This window comes from Coturnix japonica, chromosome 10, assembly GCF_001577835.2.
Source record: "Coturnix japonica isolate 7356 chromosome 10, Coturnix japonica 2.1, whole genome shotgun sequence".
In the NCBI taxonomy this organism is placed as follows: Eukaryota; Metazoa; Chordata; class Aves; order Galliformes; family Phasianidae; genus Coturnix; species Coturnix japonica.
This window is the reverse complement of record NC_029525.1, coordinates 17,079,144-17,098,546: the sequence shown is the minus strand read 5'-3', so window position 1 is coordinate 17,098,546 and position 19,403 is coordinate 17,079,144. Positions and strand designations below refer to the sequence as shown.

Below are 19,403 nucleotides of genomic sequence, written 5' to 3'. Positions count from 1 at the left end.
TGGGTACCTGCAGACTCTGCAGTACCTGTGGCTCCAAATGCTTTCAGTTTGTGTCCTTAAATTGCATTTCACAATATCAGTGTTTGCTCACGAGCCTCGGTTTTCAAATCAAAGTTTATTAAAATGTCAAAAATAGAACTTACAGTTTCACATATGAAAGAAGAGGGCATACATAGTACAGGCCTGTAGTAACAACAGAGGCGCATAATGCTCAACAAGCTAAAGCATGTAGGTGACACCACCGCTCGTTAACGTACAACCTCAGGTTAAGAAAACCTAAACACTACTGCATACAATGCTCATACGTATCTACCAGAGGGGACAGTTCCATCAGAGTGAGGGAGGTTGGCTGCCTCCGTGGGGAGAGGGCTGGATGCACCCCAGCAGCAGCGGTGCAGGCTCCTCTCGTATCCACGTACCGGAGGAAACGTGAGGATGAACCAAAGCATTTACAGAACAGTCTGTTGTTTTTGAAGCCTCATAAATCTGAAAAGACTGAAGAGCACAATCAAAGGGGCCACCTGGGAACCTGACTCATTGCTAAGGAGTAAGATGACAGCTCAGGTACAGACTCCTGCTGGAGACGTCCTCGTTTTGCTTTCTTTGCCAGCACCTGCTGCTCAGCTCTGAGATGCAGCTCTTGTTCTCACGTCAGTAACTGCCTCATCAGCCATCACCAGAGGGACACGGGAAAGACTTAACGCTCAGAATCCTGAATTGCCCTTTCTGCTACAAGGTATGCATTCGATTCATCTGGATATTCAAGAAAGACAACATAAATACAAGCATGTACATAATAAAAAACATATACTGAATTTCTTAACCATACCTCTCCATCAGCTACTATAGAGCAACTAATTATTTCTCCTCCTGGCTTCCCAGCTTATCTGTGATATCCCACCCCTCCTATCTGGTGCCCTGGAGAACCAGGAAGGCTCACAATGCTTTGTGATGTGGCTGAAGCCCCTCGCTGCACCGTGTTCTTCTCTCTCCCTGGGCTTTTTCTCCTTAGCAAGCACACAAGGTGTGGATGCTCACACCTGCTCCTCAAGCTGGAGCCCTGAATATCCTTCATGTGTAAAGTCCTGCATGGTTCAAGTTGTGCCCATCCTGTGGGGAGGGGACACAGAGTTGTTTCCCACTGTCTGAAAGGCCACGTCCAGCCTTTCTGTACTGGGGCTTTCAGGAAATGGGATGAATCAGATTCCTCTGTCTTTGTGCTGATTCTGGCTTCCGCACCACATGGATAGCACTGGATGACTTCTAAGACAAGCTTAACACAAACTACACACTGCAACTCAGTTCAATACATTAATAATAATAATTAAAAAAGAGAACCTCCACAGTCACATAAAAACCACGGGGCCATCAGTGTCATCTGCCAGCAGCCAGGCCCCTGTGTACGAATCAAAGAGAGTCCAAGTTCCTGCTAGTGACTCTGCTATTAAGGAGAATGCATGAAACGCTGGTGAAACAAGCCAAGGCCACCATCAGCGAGGAGCATCATCTCACGAGGGCAGGCTGACGGCGTACACCCCTGCTACATATCAAAGCTACTTTCATCGAGTTTTAGAACAGAAAGGAAAAGCAGCACTAAGCCACGTGTACCTGGGGGCACCAACGCCGCCGTGCAGCCCCGCGTCGCCTCTTCCCTTCTGTGCTGGGACCCAGAGCTCATCTCAGAGTTCTCTTTCACTCGTCCAACTCACTGCTGCTGTGTGAGACAGGAGGATCACAGCCCTTCCTCACCTGCTGCGTGGCACAGGGCTTCCGTTTGGCTTAATAAGCTAACGCTGGAAACTGTAAGGCTTTCATGTGTTAGTGAGGAGGCGAACAAAGGGGAGGAGAGGACGTTACTCCTTTAGAGAAGAAAATCTCTCCATTTTATCTAATCGCATCACTAGAGCAGCTCTGTGCTTTCCACTGGAAGTCATACACAAGGGATGATGAGGTGGAATTAACAGTTTTTATGCATCATCCAAATCCTGTTTCTAAAGAGGCATCTATCAACTGCAATCAGCAACTCACTGTCCTTCATCAAATTAAACACAGAGGGAACCCAGGGCCAACTCGTGGTTTGGCGGAGGCGATTCCATGCAGACTCTGGATGAAGGCAGGGTTTACTCCTTGTGCCCCGGGCCAGGCTGGGTCCTGCACACAGAAGGGAATGAGCTGCCTGACACTTGAGTTTAAGGTGCTGTTTCGGTTGCTGGTGCACAAGACACAGCAGAGCCCAGCTTTCTCATGGTTATGAAGATAAAGAAAATGGGTAAAAAGCAAACGTGACTTATAGACACTCCAACAGGAAACCTGGGATGATTTTACAATTTTTCCTATCTGACTAAAGCAGAAATCAGATATTTCCACAGAAGTCCAAATAAATTACTGTTAGAAAGCTGTACCTGAAAGCACGTGCTTCGTCAGCCCACGATGACAGACATCCCTACCAAAGCAGCTCAGACACTCCCTTACACAGATGCTCCTATTGCACAAGTCCGTGCAATCAGAGATTTGACTACAATCAGACACACAGCAAAAGTGAAAAGTAAAAAAAAAAGTCCTAGAAAACCTCCAGTGCTGCGATACGAGCCGTGCTGGGCAGGGAAAGCTGCCCCGGAGTCCAACAGCTGCACCACCACAGCTCAGCCCCAGAGATCAGAAACAAACTCCTCCAGAGCATCCCTTTGTGTGTCCGGTTCAGCAGATCTCTGCTCTGCATCCTCAGGTGCTGCTGATGCCTCGGGTCCAAGCCAAGCGCTGGGGCTGAGGGACAGAGTGAACGTGTGCATCCAAAGAGCCTCCCTGCAGCCAGGTGGGCACGTGGCTGATCATGGGCAGTGTTTATAAGGTGTTACAGGGCACAGAGCCTGGGGCTGCTCGTGTTTGTGTCCGGGAGCACAAAGCTCTGCAGGGCTGAAGCCTTCACACAAAGCACTCGGTGTCCATCGCAGCCTGTCCATCCCAGAGCCACAGATGGGGAAAAAATACAATTCCATAAGAAATTCTGATTCTCGTTTTCTCCCCTCCCCTTCTGATATTTTGGCACAAAAGCGTATGGTGCTCAACACAGACGTAAAGAAGCAAATCACCAGATAGTGCTGACAAAGTTCGGAGATCTATTTGATAAACCGGAGCCATAAAAACAAGTGCTAAGGGGTTTTTTTTTCCAGTTGTGGAAGTTGTTTGCCACGACATTTGCTGCAGGGAAAAGAATATCGGACAGTCTGGAGCACGTACATTGAAAGGGAACGTTTTACAACACGTTCACACACTCTCTCCCTTTCTCCAGGTGAAAACACATCTCAGAGCATTTCCATCAGATGAAACACGTTTCTAACCAAGTGGTGCTGGTGCATCTGAGACGTGCTGGTTCTGGCACAGTCAGGTGTGAGCTGGGGGGATCCTGCAGAACTGGGTGTTCAGCAAATGGCAGCAGGAGCCATTCCAGAGCAGACCTGGGCACCGAGTTCATTAAGCCCCTATGACTTAAGAAGTGGCAGATACCAATCAACACAATGAGAAAATAGAATACAAACTTTCTTTAGTTAATGCACAATAATGAAGGCTTAACTTATCCAGCAAGAGCTCCTCACATTCCCAATGTCTGTTCGTGAGCGGCTCTAGTCAAAAGCTGCAGCACTGTCAGAAGGAGCCGTGACTTTGGCCTTCTGCTTCATGTACATCCAGACTGGGACACGCAGGGCACAGCGGCAGCTCGGGCACAAAGCAAAGTGCTGCCTCTGGGCGAGCTGCACAGCGTGCAAATCTGTTCCCTTTGGGAGCAATACTGGGCAGTCAGTCCTTGCGTGTGCTTTACATGCTTTACATGCTTTCTTTTCCACCTGCTGCTGCAGTCCCAGGAAGATCAGGTCTTCAGGTGGATGGAGACAGCAATGCATGAGCAGGAGTCATCCCACAGACCCACAGTGTCAGTCGGAGATGCTGGGGCTGCACGGGGCGGATGGGACGTGCCATGGCCGCAGGTACAGCACTGACAGCACTGACAGCACTGACAGCACTCACAGCGCTGCCTTCCCTCCACTGAAACAAAGTCGTCTTTTATCATGATAAACTTCAGCTTCATTCTGACTGCGAGGGCCCACAGCCTGTAACCAAAGTGCTGACAGTTTCAGTGGAAGTGGCTTCAATGGGTCTTTAGTTTTAAAAAAAAAAAGAAACAAAACTAAGAAAAGCCACTATTTTCGCAGATCTGTTTCTCCTCATCACTTCAGTAACTGGGAATCTCTGTGTGTTTTGCTAAGGGTTCAGCCAATTCCATCCTGCAGTCTTTGCTCCCCACCCGCCCCCAGGAGGTGCTTCCTTAGGAGACGCTGGAGCAGCGGATGCTGGGGGAGCCCATCTGTGTGAGGACCTTGTCCAGCCACTGCAGGGGGCCGTTGAGGTGCAGCTCAATCCAGCAGGGAGTGCTGGTCACCGTCTGCCGCCTGCGAGGAGAAGGGGTTGGGGAGAGAGGGAGGAAACAGAACGTTTAAATGGGACTTGCAAAACGTTACAGATCTGAGGTTTTACAGCTACCGAAGCATTCTTTCCTGCTTACACAACAGTCCCGCACGTGGGGCCAAAGGAAAGTCTCCCTCCTCTTTAATACACTCCTGGCCAATGCTGCCAACTTCCTGAAAGCGCCCATCTTTCCCTTTACATCCCCTGCCATCCCAGAGGGAAACTCACAATATCATCTATTTGTTACTCAGACTTCTGGAATAAGGTGCTTATCTGAGCAACACCCCAGTTTAATTCTGCACACCTCGTGCCTCCTGATTAGTCAGTAAGCACAGTATGTCAGATTGCTGTGTGTGAGGTTCTCTTTTCACCCCATCTTCGGGTTTTGGCCAGATCAGAGGCGACAGAAGTGACCCCACTGTCCCTGTGCTGGAGGCATGGACCCAACTCTACAGCCGCACATAGGGCAGAAAAGCAGCAGTATGGAATTAACTGATGTGCTTTAAAAACCTCTGTAGCTGCTGGCAGTGGGTGGAGAACAGCGGGGATCAGACGCCTGCAGGGTCAGTGCTCCCTGTGCTTCACTTCCCGCTGCCCCCCAGCATCCCCCATTTGCTGCCCTGTTATTCCCGAGGGCCAGAGCCCACAGATGCCTCCAGACAGCAGAGCAGGGTGACAAGGGGAGGACAGGGAGGGACTCGGGACCAGGATATAGGGCAGGGGCTGTGCCCAGGGACAGAGGGATTCTCGATCCAGGCAGAGAGGCAGGGACAGCTGCTGTGGAGGAGGAGGATTACCACGAGAGAGAAATAGCCTGCAAACAGCCTTGGTTTACACCCTCGTTTCCCACAGAAGCCGTCCTTGGAATCTGCCTGTGGGAGGGAGACCAAAATCTGTGGGGCCTGGGCAAAAAGTGCTGCTGCAATGGGGCTGTGCCCATGGGGCTGCCCAGCACTCCCAGCACCATCCCCATCCCTTTGCAGCAGGGCACAGAGCTGTGTATGGCTGTGTGAGGCTTTGGCTGAGGGCTGGAGCGCGGCCCAGCAATGCGCTGCATCCCCTGTCCTTGAGCTGAGAAAGGAAGCAGCTCCCGAAGGCACCGCACCCATTCCCGAGCAGCGCTGGCAGGGATGCAGTGCCCCAGAGTGGGCGGGTGGGCAGGGCTCAGAGCTGATGGGATGCAGGCAGTCACAGCATCTCGGTGAGCACTGCAGGCTGCCAGGGCAGCGGGATGCACTGACACAGACAGACCTCCGAGATCCCATAAGATCCAGTCTCCCTTAACACAGAGCATTCCCATTTGCTGCCTACAATGGGTCAACATTGAGCAGCCCAACTACTGTCCAGCAACAACGTGCAGGGACCCAATGCCCGAGGGGCTGCTGCACTCCTGCCCTCCTGGCACACCTCACTGCCTTCCCACCTGCAGACTGAATGCAGCCTGCCTGAAGGTGAGCTCTCACAGCTGGCTCTTGCTGGACACAGAACCTCCATCCTGCACGTGCAATTGGCTTCTCCCTGTACCAAACACCCCACAGTGCTCCAACAGCAACACAGCCAAACCAGAATCACTGGATGCAGCTCCCACAGCTACACAGCTCCATACCCACCAGTTCAACTAATCAACGTGCCCTGACAAAGGTGAAGAGATGGAGCATTTTGTGGCAAGGAAATGAAGGAGCAGGAGAGCAGCTTCAGCGTGAGCGCAGGGTTTCATTGCCTACAATACTCTAATGAGATAGTTGACTTTCCGTAAGTCACGCTCATCTGGATTTCATTACGAGCGGTGGCTGAGATCCAGGGCTGAAATGCTCTGGCCCGAGCGCAGGACAATTTCAAAACAAAATGGACTCCAAACATCTGGAGAAATGAAGAAAGTGGGAGCGTACCGTGCAGGACGGGGCTGCAGCTGAGCCGTGGCACCTCCCTGTCGGCCAGCAGCTGCACGCAGGGCGCGTCGGCACAGCCGCGCTGCTCCGGGAGGCAGAGGCTGCCCTGCACTTCCAATTGGGGCTGACTGAAAGGGTGCACAGTCAAGCAAGTATTTCAAAATCGAATTTGGCTGAAGTCTGTGCCAGCTTTTTCTCTCATAAAATGACATTTGTTTTCTGACAGATTTCACCTCCCCTGCTCATACTACTAACACCACTTTTACTCCCTTTGCTACTCTTAGGGATGTTTGTTTGTTAATGCAGTGGGGCAGCAGTGACACGAATTACAGAGTTCTGTGTCCTCACACCCTGTGCTGTCAGAACAACCACATCATCCATCCCAGACTCCATCTCCTTTTTCACATCTAATAGGGACCCTGCTTGTCCCATGGCCTCCACTCACCTTGAAGTAGCCACGCAATGACAAGCACTAAGAGCAGGATGAGGGGATATAGCAGCAGCAACTCTCAATAGTTTTCCATATGTGCATTTTCATGCCGAGTTGTTTTGACTTTAACCTCTATTAGTCACCGATAAAAGAAAACACCAAACCTAACCCATATCTGTGAGGAAGCGCTCGCACTGATCCTGTCCTGATAACAGTGTCGTACTACGACTATCCAAAACCTGTCAAATACACACCCAAGTTTAAGAAAAAATAGGTGCTGTTTCCCACACAACCACACAGATGTGTCTGATGTGCTTCAGGTACGGCTCCAGGCCTGCAAAGCACTGTGACCAAACACACGTGGGTTTCCAATATATCCCACGATGCAGGTTTTACACAAAGAGAATGGGAAAAATAAGATATGAGGTCAGCACATTCTTAGCAAATACAAGGTGTGCATTACCAAAGAGATACGCCATTAAGCCTCCCAATCTCAAGGCTGAATAAGAAAGCTGTGCAGAACACTGCTGGGCCGTGCATGAGCACACCACACACCACGGAACATGGGCTGACCTGTATTCAGCTCCCCAGCCCTTGACGAAGCTCATCCGAATGGTGCACATCCTGGTCAGCTGGTACACAGCTTCGAAGCCCTGGTTCACAGACTGAGCCAAGAGAGCCGCGAATTCCTGGTTGTTAAAAATCTTCAAGTTACATCCTGTGCATAAAGAACACGACCAAAACAAGGTGTTAGCCACATTAAGAAATCTGTTTCTTTATAGGAATGGAAAGAAACTCAATGCTGCTTTCCCATGTCCCCAGACCATGTGACACCATTCACAGGCTGCTCAATGACTGCACTTCAACAAGCCTGCTGGGGTTTTCCACAGCCCATGGGCTGAAAACCACATTATGGGACAGAGATCACTCACACATCACGCTGCCACCTGCATGATGGACCTGGGATCCTCAGGTGAAACCTCATTTATACTAATTTTCATTGTGTATTCATTTAAAAGCCCACCTGTGACCGTAACACTTACTGACAGCTACTGCTACAGAGCCTGAAACAAAGGAATGCATGGGTTAAAAACAGGGACTCGCTGGTGTTGGATTTATGTGGTGCCTGTCAGCAGAATGAATGTTCTGAAGTGAAGCAGCTCTGGGCAGCCAGAGCCCACATACAGGGTTCAGGGGGCTGGTAGCAGAGCTGTAACCTCTGTACATTTAATCTGATGTGCCAAAGAATTTTCCTTTAGAAGGGATGTGCTCCCCTCAGTGTTTACTCACAGCTGAAAGACAGAGAACAACCTGTTCAGCTGTCCTAGGTGATAAAGGTGAAAAGCAATCACGTTATCCGTGGTTAAAATAAGTAAATAAATACCTAACTTTCACTCTTGCTTTCTCCCTGATAATCAGAAATGAGTTAAACCCTGAAACTTGGCATGCCACTGGTGCTCATTTGGAATTACATATGGACCAAGTCTGAAAAACAACCAGTTGGACTGTGATGAATTGTATTTTTCTAAGATCCCTTCAGAGCCTGCTCCCTTGGGCTGGACCCACACTGCCATCTGTTTTGGGCCGAACCACATACAGCAAAGCATAACCGCATTCAATGGCTCAGCAGCTGCAAAATAAAAACTGCCCGTTTTTGTGGCCATAACAGAGCCCAGCCCAAGAGCCACGGGCCTCGTGGAGCACTAAGGGGTGCCGTGCCGGGCACACTGCAGCCTAAGAGGGGAAAATAAGATGGGAGAGAGCACAGGGAACGAGCTATGGCAAGGAAAGGAAACAGTCTGATCAGACTGCAAACTGCTCAGAGCTCAGGAGCGATGTGAGCAGGTCTCCCTGTGACCGTGCCTGGCAGGAAGTGGTACAACCCGGCCTCATCAACAGCGGAATGAAGAAACCGCTTCAAAACCAACAAAAATGGAAGATGAATCTGAGAAGGCAGCCGGGCTGTGGCAATAGCAGGGAGAGCCGGTGTCCAAGAAATGTGCCTGAGATGGATCTACAGCGGAAATGTGGGCTGTTTATGTTTTCACATGTTGACTCCAGCCCGGGTGGACTCCTGTGATGTGGCTGGAGAATTAAGTCATGTTTGTAGCACTGGCAGCTGCTCCCTAAGCATCTGAGAAAGGAAACCCATTTAGATGGGCCAGGACTTGCAGTGTATGGATCTCTCTTCTAAAAAAAGAGGATCTTTATTCAAGTATTTCTAAATGAAAAAGTTACTTTTTGAACATATAAGTACTTTTAAATGTTAAAAAAAAAAAAAGCAGCAGGTTTTGGAAGCCTGGCTAAACAGCCTTTTGAAAAGCATCTTCTCATCCCAGCTCATGTGTGTATCTAACAAAAATAGCAGCTTTTCCCAAATACACACAATAATGTCTCCTCTGACATTTCAGCATACCTCACAAGTGACATTCTAGATTCTATTCTAATTTCTCTAGAATAAAGCTCACAGAAAAAAGGCTGCACTACAGAACAGAAACCAGCAACAGTTTATTATGGGCTAATCTAAACTGAGAAAAAAATCCAAAGTTACCTTCTTTCATATGAAGTTATAAGCAGGACTATTAGACAACAACAACATCGACACACTGTGCTGAATACACGGCAGATCCTGCTTGAACTGTGCAGCACTGTTTCTTCCTACCCGCGCGTGTCCTTACCCGGTGGGATCTTGCAGACCGTTGCTGGGTGCCAGCCATAGCGCTGGTTGCAGTTGGGAGACTGGACGAAAATGGCGCTGTCACTAAGGCACTCAGCAAACACCTCCCCGCCGATGTAGTACAGCCTCACTCCTCTTCCTGAGAAACACAGAGCACAGGTCAGGGTTAGTTCAGAACGGCCACCTGCAAAACCTGGAAGGTGAGTGGGAAGAGGCACAGCCTCCACACCTGACAGCTCAGAAAGCAGCTGAACCATGAATGATGGCAATGAAAACCAGCTCAGACCTGGGCTCCAGCCAGACTGGGCTGCACAGTCTCACCACCTCCCAAACAGCAACGACCACGATACCTTCTATACGAATGTACCACTGGTTAACATAGAGTTTTCAACCTTTTCTGAATCACCACAGCTGCATACAACTGCTTGTTTATTTACTTCATTACTGATTTGGGATTAAAACATCCAGTGTTTCCAAACAGCTGCCTTTTCCTTTAGACTGTATTTGTACACAAGGACAGACACACCCTTCTTATAAGAGTTTGCACATATTATTAAAACCTCAGTTAATAAATCCAGGAATTCATTTCTGTCACACAAATAAATATTAGCTGTGGTGTTACATGGCTATTTCAAAGCCCTGCTTTCTTTCTTCCATGCTGCACAAGGAACCTGCTGAATTAAGGACTGGTTTCTGAATCCTGGCTCGTGTTTGCTGTGTGAGTGTGTTGCTGTTCTCTTTGTATTTATTTTTCAGTGCTACAAATCAGTTTACAAGGAAGGAAAGATCCTCCTGTAAGAACCTTTACTGTCCAGAAAAAGATATATAGGGGAATATAAGGAATACATAAGATGATCTATAATGTCCACCCAAATGAAGTTCTTTAGACTGTGTGCAAGAATACAAACTCCATCTCTGTTAAACGCAGTTACTGGAGTGTTTCTCAGTGCCTCTTTAATTGTATTTTTATAAAAGAATACAATTAGTGTTCCTTTATGGTGGATTAACCCAAATCACCATGGATACTGCAATCCTATGGCGTCCTAAAATGGACAGAGCTGCATGCCATTAGGTAACTAAAAGGCTCTAAGGGCAGATCCCACCTTCCGCCCTGAAAAACACCAAGGAAAATAAGGAGACAGAAGTTACCGATGTGCCGCCTGGTGAGCTCCACTGCTGCGTTTCTGTTCACATTAGAGAGCAGACCAAGGCAGAAGCGTTCAGAATTCGACGGGTCAGTGAAACCATCCACAGTCATGGAGGGCTGCGAGGCGTGGAACGTCTCCCCCACGCGCTGGTTGAGTTCATAGTAGGATATGGAGCACCAGAACGCCGGCTCACAGTAGGTAACGGGCTGCAGATCTGCACACAAATAAGAAGCAAAATGAGTCACAGGCCCTTAGGAAAAGGGGGGATGAGGAAAGCGCCTGTTCTGAAATATTGTTCTGCTTCATTCCTCGGGCTCAATGCAACCACCGAGCTTTAATTACTTGACAGATTTCAATGGAGTGCAGCGAGGAAGTTACATCACCCCTGATTCTTTTGGCACGTGGAACAATCAAAATAGTCAAAGATATAAGTCATGGAGTAAGTGGGGTGTCACTCCACTATCTTGGAGAAAATCCTCAAAGTGAAGTTAGCTTTTCTATGAAGCACGGGACCACTTGTAGGTAGGCAGTACCCTAATAACAGGAGAGGAGAGAAGAAGAAGAAAAGCTTAGGAAGGGCAGAGCACAAACCTGCCTGCAGTGATGCTGTGCAAAGCAGCCGGCAAGCCCCACTTCTCTGACTGCAAGGATCTCTGCAGCTATTTTAACACTGACACACTGTACATAACTGCCTTCACAATAATCAAAAGATTATTTCTTCCAGTCCAAGTGATTTCACATTTTCAAAAGAAAAGCCATTTCCCCCATAGGTGGTAACGTTTCTTTTACTGGGGTTACAGACTGAGGCAGCCAAGTGAAAGGTGGGGCATTCAGATGGCTCTGGGTGATTCAACTGCTCCCCCTGAATCCAAGGAGTGATGCTTGCAGTTTCAGCAGAGGAAGGCTCTGCACTCTCTATGATGTGCTCTAAGAACAGTTCTAACCCCAGCTGTGGTTGGGGTGTTTGTTAAACTCTGTTCATCAGAAGTTACTGATTTATGTTATCTAACTGCACTAATTGCAGTTACTCCTAACTCCCTCAGAAGCAACAAGATAAATAAGTGTGCTCACTTCCTTTCCCTCTGCGCTGCTTAGAAAAATAGTGTTTCAACACGGAGTCACAGAGGCTTATGTTTCTGATGGATTTGCCCACGGGGCATGTGCTTATTTCACTTACTGCTTTTGCGTCAAGTCATTTGCAGAGCAAGCACTGACAATGGATTTCCTGTGCACCAAGGGACTGCCTTGCTCCCAAATAACATGCATGCAACCTCAGGCCTGGCCCTCAGCCAGGATAAACTCCCTGACTTCATTCCGAGTGTCCACACAGCGCTGGCAGCTCTGCTTTCACTGGGGCTTTCTGTATTCTTCCCAGTTCAAACTTCATCGATACAGAAGAGATCACCGGGTACCTACAACTTCCAGTTACATCTTATGTTTGACAATTGAAGGGTCCAAATCAAAACCAGAATGTTTGCAAAGCCACTGCACAAGCAGAAAGGAGACAAAAGGTCCCAAATCGTTACCGTGCAACACCTTGTTTTGTCCGTGGATGAAAAGATGAACTGAAAGTCCCCAGGTTCCATCAATTACAGCTTGGTATCAAAATACACACAATTGCAGCTCAAACCAACCTTGCTCCTATTGTTCTAGCCAGCTTGCCTCATGCTAGTTTATGGTCTTTGTAATTCTTTGGAATATGGCCATGGGATGAAGTCCAAAGTTCAGCTGACACAAAGTAAACTGTCTTAAAAGCTTCAGGCAGTTCTGTTCAAATAAACCGTCAGTTGTAACACTGGGACATTACTTCCTTAGCAGTAAAACTTCAAAAAAATACACGTTATATTCTTTAGATTTTACATTTTATTTTCTTAGCAAACAGAGAGAGAAATCCCCCCTTCAACTTCTGCAGATCAAAGTGCAGCCCTGGACACTGCAGCGTCCCGCTCATCCACAGAATTACACAGCAAAAGCAACAGCACTGCAGGCCACCAACCAGCTTCTGTCTGAATGGGGGAGAATCTGCAAAGCTGAGGGCAAGCTCAGCTCTCCCAGCCCACACAGCCCCTCTGCGGCCTGCAGGGCTGAAGGAGCGAAGGGCTGCTGCTGTGAGCAGCTCCTTATCTCAGACGTGCTGCCTGTGAGGCGCAGATGATGACAGATTCTTCATTCGACAGTTGCTGGGAGTTGCTCAGTATGTTCCATTTTATTTATTGCTTTGCAGCTTTCTCACAGCAAAAAAATATTATAAAACTCTAAAAAGAGACAAAAGGTCCCTAAATTTGTGGGAACTTTTGCCTAAGAGCAGTAAGTACTTGGTTTGCAAAACTCAAAGGTATCTTTTAATGCTGCTGAGTTCAATGCTCTTCTGATGTCTGCTCCCTAAACTACAAAGAGATTCCTCGTGGTTAACCAGCCTCACCTGCTCCTGTTTAGTTCTCTGTCACCAGGCTGCACGTTAGGCATCCTGCAGGCCCATCAGCTGAGCAGCATGTGTTAGGAGCCCTGTCCTGGTTAGAAAGGATCTGTGCTGGGGCCTCTTTCCTAGAAACTACTTTTCTCCTTATGTAAGGCAGATGCCACAGTCCGCCTGCCAGGTTGGTTTTGTTACATATAGTTGGCTTTTTATTTTTAGGTTGACAAAAAAATGCAAGAAATTCACATCAGCTCTTCAGCTGCACACTTGAGCATAACAGATTTGGACAGGGGAGAAAAAAGAAAACCAAAGAGCTAGATAGTATTCCTCTCTGAGGTTCTAAGAGTTAAAATGAGTAAAAGTCTAGTGGCATTGTAGCAATATATTCCATGCTTTCAAATAAATAAGTAAATAGAGAAGAGAGAAAAGAAATCCCCTTCAACAGCCCCAAGATATCCACAAGTCAGCCAATGGCTGACAAATTTTGGAGCAGAGTCAAAGTACCCTCTGCCAGGATTAAAAGCATATGTAATCTTTATGGCTATGGTTATTCAAGAGTAATCTCTAGTGGCCTGTGTCTGCTGGCTTAACGAACATGCGGAGAAGTGATCCTGCAGCAAGCCAGAGCTATGAGCGTGTTTTATGAGAAACTGTTGAGAGCAATTTCAAATACAGCAAGAGCTCAGACTGATGAAGATCAGACCTTCCCTGCCTGTAGGTATGAAAATGAAGAGCAGAAACTCTGGGAAATAGCAGAGGTTCAGGGAGAGCCACAGGACACCTCCAGCAGGATCTCAAAGGCAAAGGTCCTGTTCAACAGCTTTCTACCTCTCCATGAGAGAAGCAGAAGGGAAGGATCCCCAGGCTCCTACAAGCATAAGGCCCGCAAAACCTCTACTGCTCAAAGAGGTCTGTGATATCTGTGCCTCTCCATACGCTGGTGTTCTTGCCCTCTTTCCACTTATTTGAACTCTCCAATCACACACCAACCAGCCAGCCTCCTCCATTGCTCAGTTATTAGCAGAAAGAAGCACCAATTGTGCTCAAAACCCAACCAACCTCAAGAAATAACCTCATCGTTAAAAGGTCATACTCCTGGCTGTAATTACACACAGTTCTCAAGATCACACACTTACCCAGATTATTGTGTGCCGGAGACATAGGATTTGGTGATAAGTTTGGAGAACCTGAAAATCAAGACATTGTAATTATTAGTATGGCATCTGCACAAAGAAAAACACTTGCATGAAATCTTCTGTGCTGCCCAGGCTTGTTGGGAGGGAAATCCCACTTCTTAGCAATGTCTCATTTTGTGACATTAGCAACTTCTCTGATGTTGATTACCACTTAAATGAGCTTCCAAATGCTATTACCTACTGTATCAACTTGCTCCATCTGCAATACTGTTGAGCATCTTCACAGAGTTTAATTCACTTAAACTCTTCCCATTAATTTTCAGAGCTGTGCACGCAGTTGCCTGTTTTACTTTCACATGCAGTTATCAAAACTCCGGGCACCATCATGGCAGCTACACTCAAGCCCAGTTAGCTGAGCATTTCAGAGCTCTACTATACATTGCTAATCACTGTCAACAGTTGAAGACACACCACTTTGTGTATCAATGAACCCTTCTGGTGCTGGGTCAGTGGAGTATTGCATCAACCCACACAGCTCTGACCAAATAATTGTGGAAATTTCAGCCCATCGTTCCAATTCTGCCCACAGATTTTGTGCACGTATTTCAAATATCTGCACTCTGACGTTGAGAGCAACTTCCAGTTTCTGGATGCCACATGGAAGCAAGCAGGTGGTTCAGCCCATCCATTCCTCCTTCTCACACTGAGTTCAGCTGGTTTCTTCTAAATTTGTTTTTTATAACAAATGAACTCCATGACATCTGAAGGAAGGGATCTCGCATTCAAACACGAACTGAGAGTATTTATAGCAGCTTCCAGGCCAATCCACTCTCCCCAAAAGCCATACATACATTCCGAATGTCAACCGCATTACCAATGATTATATGCACTGAAATGCATTGTGTCATCAGGCTTATGTTTGATGTAGACAAATAAACCCACACTCCTTTCTGCCATCTGTACAACTGCGGTGCAAGACTGCAAATCAATCATCTCCCTTTTGGAATCCCACGTATGCTCTGTGGCTGAAGACATACAGAGAAGCCGGGATAACTGCATGCAGTATTTGCACTGAGAAAGTTCTGCATGTCTGTTTTTATGCAAGTGCCAAATCTGCTTTAACACTACCCGTTTTCTTGGCAATGAGACAAAACCTCGCCTGATAACCTTCACTGGGATACATCCACTAAATAATAAGCCCATTTAAAAATAAATCTACTAGTGGTTATTTCAAACATAGTTAACTGGACATTTCAGTATGTACAGCAGACAGAAAAATGCCTCTTTGGAAAGTGCCAACTACTTGCACCATATTCCTGTGCATACAGATGCATGAGCACGCTACAATGTAAGCTACTGTTAGGTATGTGTCTGCTGTTTCAGGCTCCTGCTTAGCAGCATCTATCGACGGATGTCAGGGAGAACAGGAACATGCTGCACCTTTCAGCAGCTCTAAAACACACTGTCCTGTCCTTTACATGAGATGTCAGGCTACATTTGCACTCCTACAGGGATAAAATAACTCTCACCACCATCTGATCTTCAGAGCTCCAATGAAAAGCTTTAGAAGTTTAGATATGACCTAGAAAGCTACACATGGCAAAAAATGATTTACCTGCATCCATGCTGGGGTTCATCTGGTGGTCACTGGTTTCTCCATCCTCACTCAAATAGCCTGGAGGAGGTGTCTCTAGAATCACAAAATGATCAAAGTCATTGCGACTGGATGAAAAGTCTGGATTTGTCAGCAAAAACATTTACTTTGTTATCTGCAACAAGCTTTTTTGTTTAATTATTTTTCTTCCTCCAACTGTTGAGGGCAACAGCAGAGCATACGAGTCAATAACAGAGGAGGGAAACAACAAAATCAGGATTTTTGGTTCCATAAAACTTTAAGCCATGTAGACAGTTTTCTGTCCAGAGATTGCTCCTTTCCTGCTGTGCAGCTGCACCGTTTGCCCATACAAATAAGGTGTAAATTGCTTGTGAAAAAAGATGCATAAATAGAAAGGCTCAATTCCATCAGAAATCTACACTTTTACTCAAATTAAACTGGCTGAACGTCAGTCAAATCTATGGGAACATTCAGCTTTAGATTCCACAATAAACTGAGTATGCCCTACTGAAGGGAAGAAGTGAGTTTGAAGAAAACAAAACTTGAAACAGCAATGCCATCATTCTACATTTACAGCTATCATCTGCTTCTCTACACTTTCCTGTTCATTTGCTTCATGGCAACAATAGAAATAAAGACTTGCCACTCATTCAGCTCAACACACGCAGACACGACTGACTGTGCAGTGTGACCCTTCTCCCTCCACTTGCTAGATGGAGAGATGCTGTACCTGGGATGTAGTTGCTCTGCGGCTCAATGCCTGCTGGGAAGTTAGTGTTCTCTGGAATAGAGTGACTGTAATCGTCCAGTGGTGGGAACTCAGCTGGGATCTCCGTGTGCCGAGGCACCAGAACTGGGGGTAACACTGCACAAATGGAAAACAGAGAGAACAGGATTAGCAGCTTTAAAATAAAATGACTGAAACCCCAGAAAATGAAATGTAACCAGTCTGGAGTACCACCCTCGCATACACACAACACCAAAGTCATTAATTAAGGGACACAATTTGATAGTTGATAGTAGATACCAACAAGAGCAGCAGTGAGGGATGCGCAGAACACTGCCACAGTCCTCACTTGTAACTACTGTGTGTGTGAGTTGGTTCTGGGCACACAGGGACACATTAGGAAGCTGGCAAGAAGGCAGCCTGCTCAACTTGTTTTTCATCGATTTTAAATGATATTTTCCCCCTGAGCACAGATTCATAAATTATTCTGCTGCGCTCAGTAAGAGACTATCATCAATAATACATACGCTTTGGTTTGAAAACCCTACGCCTGCTGCTTTCTTCAATTCTGAAATGCATGTATACGTCCCTCAGAAGGGACACGCGGGGTCAGCAGTACCTGGGGTCTCCACTCGTTGGTAATGATAGGGATTCACGCAGACTTCGTCCTTCTTCATGTTGAAGGCGTACTCGCACATCTCCATGGCCCGCAGCTCATGGTGGCTATGAAGGTCCGGCCACCGCCACAGCCGGCAGTAGATCACATGGGGGAGGCCCTTGCGGTGGGACACCTGCAGCCGGCCATCCAGCGACCTGCAGGGAGAGAGGGGAGAGTTACATGGGCTGGCACTGAAACACATCACCGACCTCATCCCACCAAGGAAGCAATGTGAAGCTGCAGGCTCAGCACACGGCTGGCCCACCAGGCTCCGCATTGTGGACAATCCCCAGAGCCACCCAAACCCACTGAGATGCTGCTGCAGGATCCGAGCTGTCACACAAAGCACATCTCTGAAAAATGCAAAAATGTCTATTTTATGTAACAGTCTCACTTCAGAATCATTAATTTACTGAGAAGAGCTCAAATTGAAGGCTCGAAGAAAGGTACCCCAGGTTAGAGATACTCTTTTAACATACACACAGACATGCACTCCCATTTCTACTCCTTGAAATCCAGCCCCTTCGCTTTCCATTATGACTGACATTAAACACTTCTGGGTTTTGGTGAAACACACTATTTCTTCTTCTTCTTCTTCTTCTTTTTAACTTTTGGTCAAGGAAAAAGGAAATTTGAATTTCATTTGGAATTATTTCCCTTGGTTCTTTGTGTTGGCAGCCAATCCAGAGAAACCAACCCAACCCAACCCACACAAACAACTATTCAAGCAGTGGTTGTGCTGGTCTTGGCTGCCCTGGGAGACTCTTCCCAAAACCAGAGCTTGGTAACACGCACATCTCTTGTAAACACTGCTGCAACAGCAAGGAAGGAGAAACAGAAACAGCGTGGATCCCAGCTGCACCTGACGCGGGGAGCAGGGAAACACGGTTGTGCATGGGAAGTATACAGAACAACTACGCCATCACTGAGGGAATTGCTGGTACAGAGCATGAAACACTAAAATCCACAATTACATCTCAGCTCCAAAATACTCTCAATATCTACCTCTAAGCGCACTATCAGCTCTGTTTCCCAGGTGTGCTCTCATGACAAGCTCCTTCTGAGCTCAGCCAAGAAGAAAGAAGCATTTCAGGCACACAACTCACAAGGAACTAGTGGGGAAGGCAGCCTGAACAGCTACAAGCAGTTACCTAACTAAGCCAAAACCAGCCTGAAAGCACAGCACAGCTCCCAAGTGTTGCTATCACAGCTTTCCGTAAGGAAAAAAAGAGATGCACTTTATGATCTTATCTAAAAAGACCATTGAAATGACAGAGCCATATGCTTTGTTTTCAATCACAATAACCTCCCCGTCTCCCCTCTCCCCTCAATAAGGAGATACAGTAAAAGAAATGACATTCCCCCAAAGCCCCGGAGGCCAATTACATTTTTATGATTGTGAAATTCCTCCTTGGGCTCTCTGCAGCCCCACTTCTTTTGGGACATTGTCTCTTCCTTCCAGTCAGCTGCAGCTGAACACATCAAGTGTCCCCATGCTGCACTATGGGATTAAGTAGCTAAGGCTGAGAAGAGCTCTTAATTTCAGCGCTCACATTCAGACCTGAGTGGGTGACGCAGCCTCTCACCACGTTCCCAACCAGCACATATCCTGAGCCTGCAGGACAGAACAAGAAAACAGTGCAATCCACAGCCTGGAGTCAGCACTGCCCGCCAGTGATGGAGCATGTCGGCTATGAGATCCTGCAAGGAAATGCAGAAACAAAGCCAGAACGTAGCCAGGCTGTCGAGCTGATACCAGCTCACAATGACTTATAACAGAACTAAATTCAGGAACTAATCACACAAAGCCTTGATGTGAGCAGGGGTCCCTCCAGCACCAGGGGTGTCAGCCGGGTCTGTGCACCCACAGCCACGCTCAGGTGTGCTTGGTGAGAAGCTGGTCTAACACAGAGGGCTGTAGCATGGAGTGTTCAAACCCAACCAAGGAGCAGCCAGTGGGGAGGTTACCCCAGCACTACATGCAACAGTGATAAATACCCAGTGAGGAAAGTGCCAAGACTCCAGGAGTGCAATCAGGGAATTTCATTGCTTGCACAACAGCCTGTGGCACAGTCAGAACAGCACTGCAGTACCATGAGAAGCCAACAGAAACCCCTTGAGCCCAACACTTTAGGACTGATCCATCCCTATATGCTGCCACAAGCCACTTGCTAGGGAACTCAAACACCCCCAGCTGCTGCTCCAAAGCACCCAGACTACTGCAGCTCAGAGAACAACAGCCTGCA

General features: G+C 47.3%; 1 protein-coding gene across 2 annotated transcripts in view; it reads right to left on the bottom strand.

Moving 5' to 3' along the window:
• Window positions 1-95: 95 nt before the first annotated feature.
• SMAD3 (SMAD family member 3) overlaps window positions 96-19,403 on the bottom strand; it is a 60,884-nt gene continuing 41,576 nt past the window's right edge. Inside the window, exons 2-9 of one of the 2 annotated variants that reach the window (XM_015873309.2) lie at window positions 17,119-17,312; window positions 16,503-16,637; window positions 15,773-15,847; window positions 14,158-14,208; window positions 10,607-10,819; window positions 9,459-9,596; window positions 7,354-7,498; window positions 96-4,445 (exon numbers count right to left, since the gene is read on the bottom strand). In XM_015873309.2, coding sequence (XP_015728795.1) covers window positions 4,322-4,445; window positions 7,354-7,498; window positions 9,459-9,596; window positions 10,607-10,819; window positions 14,158-14,208; window positions 15,773-15,847; window positions 16,503-16,637; window positions 17,119-17,312 — 1,075 coding nt within the window. In that variant the 3' untranslated portion in view covers window positions 96-4,321. The remainder of the gene's footprint in view (window positions 4,446-7,353; window positions 7,499-9,458; window positions 9,597-10,606; window positions 10,820-14,157; window positions 14,209-15,772; window positions 15,848-16,502; window positions 16,638-17,118; window positions 17,313-19,403) is intronic. The other variant, XM_015873310.2, reaches the window with a different exon arrangement.